General features: G+C 32.1%; 2 protein-coding genes across 2 annotated transcripts; both read left to right on the forward strand.

Annotated features, from left to right (window-relative positions):
- Positions 1-5,276: 5,276 nt before the first annotated feature.
- LOC121203092 (protein NRT1/ PTR FAMILY 1.2-like) lies at positions 5,277-8,385 on the forward strand. The gene is made up of 4 exons (XM_041101625.1): positions 5,277-5,450; positions 5,560-5,777; positions 5,862-6,418; positions 7,418-8,385. Exons 3-4 carry the CDS (start codon positions 6,213-6,215, stop codon positions 8,355-8,357), a joined length of 1,146 nt encoding a protein of 381 aa, XP_040957559.1. The 5' UTR covers positions 5,277-5,450; positions 5,560-5,777; positions 5,862-6,212; the 3' UTR covers positions 8,358-8,385.
- On the forward strand, positions 5,354-6,197 carry LOC107892780 (protein NRT1/ PTR FAMILY 1.1). The gene is made up of 3 exons (XM_016817832.1): positions 5,354-5,450; positions 5,560-5,777; positions 5,862-6,197. The coding sequence occupies exons 1-3, from the start codon at positions 5,354-5,356 to the stop codon at positions 6,195-6,197; spliced, it is 651 nt and encodes a 216-aa protein (XP_016673321.1).
- Positions 8,386-9,098: the final 713 nt, after the last annotated feature.

Here is a 9,098-nt window from a genome sequence, read left to right on the forward strand (position 1 = left end):
TGTAAACTTGAAACCCTAGTTACACTTTAACCCGAAACAGTATTAATCACCGTCAACTAGAGCTTTGAGTTGCAACGTGATTCGACTTCTCGATTGATGGCTCCATACTCACATAGTAGATGAAATTTGCAGGTCACCTAGCTCCATGGAACCACCGTAAATTCAAACATACCTTAAAACTATAACTATGTCTATCTCAAACACATACAAAAATAAATCTATAAAATTCTAATTTCTAACTGAAAGAAAGAAAACGAAAAACAATTTTTAGCAAAGTGAAGACCCCTATAGGACGCGTTTTTAGGAAAGAGAGGAAAACGCGTTCTACAGGGCACATTTTCATTGCAACATCAAAAATAATGTGCCAAAAACAAAATAAACTAATCTTTTTGAATCTACTGTGCATCTTCAAATAACCCGATAGATCAAATAACTCGGTAGAATAGATCCAGCAATCTCACAGTTGTTTGAGTGCCAATCTTAAGAAATCATTAAAAATCAAAAGCAAGAATCACATTTTCTCCAATACTTGACTGTTAGAAAGAAGGTTATTAAAAACAAAAAAAAGAGCAATTTAGATTCAGATATGGTTATTCTGATATATAAATAGAGTATGCTCTAGGACAGAAGGATTCAAACCTCCGCATAACAGGACCAAAACCCGTTGCCTTACCACTTGGCCATGCCCCATTTAGATTTCTATTTGAAACTACTAAACACTAATATGGGTATTCCTTGTTCGTCAATTCCAGTTCCAAATAGCTATAGCTATGGAATAAATTAGATTCTTGCTACGATTTTTGCACGTATGGATAGAGAATTAAATCGAATTTATTGATCATTACATAGAATTCAATGCCCAAATCTCTTTCTATGGGGAATTCAAGAAGTTTTTTTGTACGCCAAATAAATTTGGAGTAATTTGAATTGGTTTAACTCGAATAAGATATAAAGGTTTGACTTTTTTGAATTTTTGAATATCTTTTTTTTCATTTCCAGGGGGGATTCTTATTTTCCCCATCACCCATTTGTATTTGTTATGTTAGTGTTATAATAATTTTTTATTTTTATAATATTCAATTTATAATAATAAATAATTAAATAATAGAATAATTTTTTTTCTATTTATACTATAGCGGATCGCGGAACACATATATATAAGAGCTTTAACTGGGTTGTCGAAACTAACCCATTAAGTTTCAATTTTGTAACATTATGAATCATTATTTCTCTGAATTACTATATCTCCTTCCCCTGTTTTCAACCCAATGGAGAAAACCCCTTTTCTAATTTAGTGGATATACAAATAATGTATCAATTTGAAGTGATCTAAAGAAATCCTATGTTTGTATAAGAAAATGTAAGAAAATAAATCAATACATATTTTTAGAATTCGAAATTCGAAATACTTTTTTGAAGTATGGTACAATTATGACAGGAATCGAAACACTTTTTATATAACGTAAAACAATTACGTTCCCAAAGGTGTAAAATAATTACTTGGGAGTTGTTTCAAGCAAATGTACATTCCCCCTTTTTTTTGGGCAGAGTGGACAAACTACTCTTTTTTTTCTTTTGATATTTCTGGACCACTGAAACGAATATCTCGAAATTGAATATGTAAAAACAAAGAATCAAAAATTTCTGATTATACAGAAAAAAAGATCGAGAAAAAAGACGAGGCCAAAAGAGAAAAATACAAAAGAGAAGAGAAAATGAGGATAGAAATAGCAGAATCTTGGGATAGTCTTCTACTTGCTCAAGTAATAAGGGGCTTCGTGTTAATAACCTAATCAATTCTTAGAAAATATATTATATTACCTTCACTGATAATAGTTAAAAACATTGCCCGTATGTTATTATTTCAATTTCCTGAGTGGTCTGAGGATTTAACTGATTGGAATCGAGAAATGCATGTTAAATGCACTTATAATGGTGTTCAATTATCCGAAATAGAATTTCCAAAAAAACTAGTTAACAGACGATATTCAGATAAAGATCCTATTTCCTTTTTGCCTGAAACCTTAGCACAAATTTAAATTACAACCCTTTCATAAAGATCCAATGAAAAAAATAGAAAGGTCAAAAGAATGGTTTTTGCTTTTTAACAATTTGGGGAATGAAAACTGAATTACCTTTCGGCTCTTCTTGAGAACGGCGTTCGTTTTTTAAGCCTATTTTTAAAGAACTAAAAAAAATTGAAAACGAAATGTTTTATAGCTTTAACAATTTTAAAAGAAAAAGAAAACTAAATTGTTTCAAAAAGCTTCAAAAGAAACAAAAAAATGGATCACCCAAAGCATTTTATTTCTAAAGGGGATAATAAAAAAACTTTCAAAAATAAATCCAATTCCATTTTTTGGGTTGAGAGAACCATATGAATTGGGCGAAACTAAAAAGGATTCGATAATCAGTAATAAGATGATTCACAAATCATCTCTTCAAATTCAATCTATGGCGTGGACAAATTATTCATTAACAGAAAAAAAAAGATCTGACTAAGAGAACAAACACAATAAAAAATCAAATACAAAAAATTCTAATTATAAAAGACAAGAAAAACGAATTTCTAACTCAAGAAATAAATAGTAGTTCTAACAAAATAAGTTATCAAGATAAAATATTAGAATCAGCAAAAACTTTTTGGCAAATAGTAAAAAGAAGAAATATTCGATTAATCTGGAAATTCTATTTTTTTATAAAATTTTTTATTGAAAAGATATACATGGATATTCTTCTATATATCATTAATAACTCAACTTTTTCGGGAATGGGCCCGATATTTTATTAAAATATACCCTATTTTTTTCGGCAAAATACACATAAAAGCCCTATTTTTTTAAAATTTACCGAAATGGGCCCGATATTTTATTATTTACCGGAATGAGCCATTTTCCCCGAAATCGCGTCCACGTCAGCGCGATGTCAGGAGATGTGTCAGCAAATCGCGTCCACGTCAGCGCGATTACTTACGTGGCAACAAATCACGTCCACGTAAGCGCGATTTGCTGACGTGGAAGCAAATCGTGCTTACGTGGACGCGATTTTGCGCCGCACAGTACCCACTGGTCAAAAAATTGACCGTTTATGTTTTTTAGCTTGGAAAACTTTGAAAGGCCATAACTTTTGGCTCGGTTGTCCGATTGAGACGATTTTTTTTATTTCGAATAACTTTTCGAGGTCTACGTGCTGGCAAACTGAAGGCGGTTTGCCGTAGTTTTCGTCGAAAAAGATCCTTTTTTACCTCTAAATTTTGATTTTTTCGGTTTAAAATTAAATTTTGAAACATTCAAATCATTAGTTTCCTTATTTATTTGAAGTAAACACCGGATTTTTTTTACAGAATTGTTGTATTATTTTTTCTGATTTGACACGTGTATGGAATAGGTCCGATAAATCGTTAGAACGTAAGTAACATAATTAAGATAATAACAGTATTTTTTTAATAAGTCAATTAATTAGTTTAGCTTAGTTGGTTAAGATGCTTGCTCTTTTCCCTTAGTCCTTGGTTCAAATCTTGTTGGTAATAATTTTGAATCTTTTTTGTACTTGTTGCATTTATTTTTTTAATCAATTAACTCTTTAATATTACATTAATATATATTATTAGTACAATAGTATAGACGGATTGACAATTTGAGCTACAATATTATGAATATTAACTACAATACATAATTTGAGCTACATATTATAGTAATACATATTGGGGCAAAATACCAGAAAAAGCCCTATTTTTTAAAAATTTACCGAAATGGGCCCGATATTTTATTATTTACCGGAATAGGCCATTTTTCCCGAAATCGCATCCACGTCAGCGCGACGTGTCAGCAAATCGCGTCCTCGTAGGCGCGATTTGTGTCCATGTAAGCAAAGCGCTCTGACGTGAACGCGGTTTGCTGACACGTCCCCTGACATCGCGCTGACGTGGACGCGATTTCGGGAAAAATGACCCATTCCGATAAATAATAAAATACTGGGCCCATTTCGATAAATTTTAAAAAAATAGGGTTTTTTTGGTATTTTACCCAACTTTTTCTTGAATCAACAAAAAAAAAAAAGATTGAGAACGTGCATCGATAGGTTTCAAAAAATTCAGCACATTTTCTCAAAAAAATAATTTCAAACATATTTTTATAATTCAGCCATAGATTTAGTGTTAATTGTGAATCTGTTTAGTTTTACCTTTAATTTGTCAAATACATTATGATGGATTTGATTTAATTCGGGTTTTAAAAATAATTTGATGAAAGTTAATTACTAATATTATTAGCAAATTATGTATTTTCATCAAAATCAACTCTAAAGCCCGAATTAAACATTAAATAGTGAACACTTTTACTTTTTGAATACCAAAATATATAAATTTTGTCAAATATAAATACATGATTAGACCAAAAATAATAAAAGTACGATATTAAAAAGTGTATAACTTTTGTCAAATATAAATACTTGTTTGAACCAAAAAAATAACAAAAGTATCACATTAAAAAAAAGGTGAAAGCTCAAATTCTAAATTATGTATTAAACGTAAACTTAATCAGCAATTGTTTATTTTTTGAGTGAAATTAACTTATTTAGGCAAAATAAAATATAGAGGGAAAAAAGAAAGGATTTTTATCAAACTTTTCTATTGATCTTTTGGGTTAAAAAGGATTACTTTTTTGGTTGTTTATGATTTGCTTCTCTCTCTCTCTCTCTCTCGTTTGAGTCCATTGATTTCAGTCCAATTCTTTTTCTCCTTTTCTAATATGCCTTTCTTTTTCCCCCTTTTCTTTGAAAGCTTGTGTTTACTATTTTTAGCGAATTTTAATTTTTTTAAATTCAATGACGTGGTATTTGCATATATCAATCTGTACACCCACATAATACTCAAATAATTAAATGTAAAATAAAAAAAAGGGTAAAAAATTGGTTAAAAGGATTGAAAAAAATGAGGAATTTGAATTGTAGGGAGAAAATTTCTATGTAATTTTACCTTTTTTTGTTTAATATTTTTAATTTTTAAGAGTTCATTTTCATAATTTGTAATTTTTTTATAATTTTTTATATTTTTTTATAAATTTTAAATTGTTTACGTGACATATAACAATTAATCATAAAAGACTTGTGGATTTATATTGTGTAATTTTTTTACAGTTCCACTAAATTGTAACAAAATCACCAATTTCAAATAAATAAAAAATAAAAGGATTAAATCCGAATAAATACAAGGACCATTTTTGGAATTTAACCTTAGTGATGGTTAGTAAAAATAAGGATATTATATTTGAGGCCTTGAAGACACAAGTTTTCTCCACCTGATTGGAATCACACCAAATACACTCTTAGGCTCTTTGCATTGTGAAGAACATCAATGGAGAAGAACCCTTGTGATCAAATAAAACATGGTGAAGAAGAGAAGCATCTCACCACCAAACTGGGTGGCCTTAAGACCTTGGCTTTTGTTATATGTAAGCCTTAAATTCATCTCTTTCTTATTTTTTTAAGATATATATATATAGATTGAAGGATTGTTGATTCACTCCTTAACGTGGGATTAAATTGTTTTTGTTTATGCAGCAACCGAGACATTTGAGAAAGTTGCAAGCTTCGGTCTTCATGCAAATATGATTTTGTACTTAATAAATGAATATCACATGTCCAATGCCAAGGGAGCTAACGTTCTATTCCTTTGGTCTGCAATTTCCAATTTCATGCCAATCCTTGGTGCGTTTCTCTCTGATTCTTTCCTCGGCCGCTTTCGTGTTATCGCGCTCGGAACATTCGTCAGCCTTCTTGTAAGCAAAAATATTTTCTTAAAACGGTTAATCCGTAAGGAGAAAACGGATAAATTAATGTATGGTGTATGGTTATTCTGGCAGGGAATGAGCTTGTTATGGTTAACTGCTGCCCTTCCGCAAGCAACGCCTCCTCAATGCAACGGTCTGGCGACAGAAAGTTGTGCATCTCCAAAAGCAGCTCAGCTGGCGCTTCTCTTCTCATCTCTTGCTTTAATGTCAACCGGAGACGGTGGCATTAGGCCATGTGCCTTGGCCTTCGGTGCTGATCAGTTGTACAATCCTAGCAACCCTGAAAACAAGAGGGTGTTGCAAAGCTTCTTCAACTGGTATTATGCTTCAGTTGGACTTTCACTCATGGTTTCCATAACTGTTATTGTGTATATTCAAGATGCAGCCGGGTGGGTCATAGGCTTTTGAGTTCCAGCAGGGCTCATGTTCCTCTCCACAGTCATGTTCTTATTGGGTTCACCACTTTACATTAAATTGATGCCTGATAAGAGCTTGTTTACAAGCTTTGCCCAAGTCATGGTGGCAGCTTGGCAAAACAAACACTTGGCTTTGCCACCAATGGAATCTGATCCAGGCTTATGGTACTATCACAAAGGTTCCAAGCTTATTGCACCAACACAAAAATTGAGGTAATTAATATCTAATTATGACCTCCAATTGATTAGGTGGAACGGATATGAACACATAATACAAACATGGGTAAAAGTAATACAGAGGCTTTTATATTAAAAGTCGGATTGTATTTGACCTCTTTTGCTAAAAAAAATAGACAAATTAGTCATTGTACATTAAATTAAAGAGCAAACTAGTCTTTGTGTTAAAAATTCTATCTATTTCTACGGTTAAAAACTGATCCAGTATATCAGAATGAGGTACATATGGCACGCCATGTGTAACTTTTTAGTTATTCTGTTAGCCATGCCAGTTTTTAATAGTAGAATCGAATGAAATTTTTAATAGAAAGAATCAATTTGCTCTTTAACCTAATGTATAATTTTTAATTTGCTCATATTTTGAATGTAAGGGATAAAATGCGATCTAACTCCTAATTAAGGGGTTTCCATGATATTTTTACCTATTGATATAATACAACATAGACATAGTGATACGATAATTTTAGAAAGTTAGAATACAGGTGTTGATAATAAAAAAATTATATTTTATATAGTAATAGACAATAAAAATGTAAAATGAATGGGTTCAAAACAAATAATGTAAGGTGAATAATTATCAATTAATTATTAATATTTAAATTACTTTTAAAGATGTAAAAATAAATTTTGAAGTAAAAAGAGTTAACTTTTAGAAAACCATTAAAAGTAAAAAAAGAAAAACATTCTTGATCCGTGGTCGGGCACGTTCAAACATCTCCAATTATATCTTCTTCTTGTTTTGATTGTGTCTAATTTTATTTTTACATTTTGACGTGTCCTTGAGTGTCCCATGTATATTTTTTTCCTGCTGAAGCTATATTTGTGTCAGACATATGCTTAACATTTGAATGTTCTCGCTAAAAACTTAACTATAGTATATGTTAAGATTTAAACCTAAAACGATAAGGCACTCGAACCAAAATAAAGTTGAAGTCCACACAATAACGTCATGTATTATGTCAAATTTCTTATCAGGTTTCTTAACAAAGCTTGTATGATCGGAAATCCGGAGAAGGATATAGACATGGATGGCAGGGCTATAAATCCATGGAACCTATGCACTGTGAAACAAGTGGAAGAATTGAAAGCATTAATCAAAGTGCTCCCTATTTGGTCTAGTGGGATCATGATCGCCGTATCCATAAGCCAACACTCCTTTCAGGTGCTCCAAGCCAGGGTCATGGACCGTCACTTAATTCCCGGAGGACTAAAAATCCCTGTTGGTTCCTTTGGCGTCTTCGCAATGATTACACTCACGATATGGGTCGCTACCTATGATCAAATCATAGTCCCCTTGCTATCTAAGTTCACCAAACGATCACGAGGGTTCAGCTTGAAAGAACGAATGGGAATAGGCTTAGCGATATCTTGTGTGGCAATGGCGGTGGCAGCAATGGTGGAGAGCAAGCGGCGAGCCACCGCAATCAGACAAGGATTGGGTGACGAACCCCATGGGATGGTGCACATGAGTGCAATGTGGTTAGTGCCACAATACAGCTTGATTGGATTAGCCGAGGGACTCAATGCAATTGGACAAATAGAGTTCTACTACTCTCAGTTCCCTAAGAGCATGGCTAGCATTGGAGTGGCACTTTTTGCCCTTGGGATGGCGGTGGGGAACTTGGTTAGTAGCCTTATAGTTGGAACAGTAGATAAGTTGACCTCAAAAGGTGGAAAACAGAGTTGGGTGTCAAACAACCTTAATATGGGTCATTATGACTATTATTATTGGATTCTTACAATTTTAAGTGTGATTAATGTGTTTTATTACTTGATCTGTTGCTGGGATTTTGGATCTAGTGACAACAAAAACAAAATAGTATGGGATGAAGAGGAAGGCACTGAAGATGAACTAGAACTAGAACTAGGTGACCGTGCCAAGGGAGTGGCATCTCCCATTGTTTTTACTCATTGATCTTTCAATGCTATGTTTTTACCTAGAATTTGTGTAGCACAATTTATTTTCTCTTTTCTTTTGTTTTTTTTATTATATAAATAAATATAAGTAGCTATGTTTTTCCATGTAAAATAAAGGCAACTAACAATATTACCATGTCTCAAGATGGTTATAAGCATCAAGGACTTTGTTACGAGTCCAAAACACATGGAATATATCTTCCCATCCCTCCACTGGCCACAAAGAATGCATCTACCATCAACATTCAGACCTCTGTTTTGTATATTGCATTTAGTTGGCAGTAGGTTGTGTAATAGCCTCCACTTGAAAATAGTAGTAAGTTCAAGCTTTGAGCTCAGTTCAATAATTGTCAGACTTAATTCGAATATTTTTAAATAAATTTAAATAATTTGAGAGCATTAATATCTTTATCTATACTCCTAAATGTAATTCTTTAAAAAAAATCAATGATTTTAATTTAAAACTATAGCAATTAACCTTATATCTTTTAATATCTTTATCCCAAAATTACATTGTCAATTAATATTGATTTAAGAAAAAGTTATGGATTTTTCATTAGTATTTCATAAAATACTACAACCATAGTTAAATCATGTGACATATGTTAGAATGAAAACAAAAACCAAAATTAAGTTGATATCAAGAGGTTGATAACTTACAAGTATTTTCAGACAATCAATCCTATGGGAGTATGGCTTGACATAAGTTTACCAAGGTTGAGTTACACAATCAACCTAT

The sequence above is a fragment of the Gossypium hirsutum genome, chromosome D09 (assembly GCF_007990345.1).
Source record: "Gossypium hirsutum isolate 1008001.06 chromosome D09, Gossypium_hirsutum_v2.1, whole genome shotgun sequence".
Lineage (NCBI taxonomy): Eukaryota > Viridiplantae > Streptophyta > Magnoliopsida > Malvales > Malvaceae > Gossypium > Gossypium hirsutum.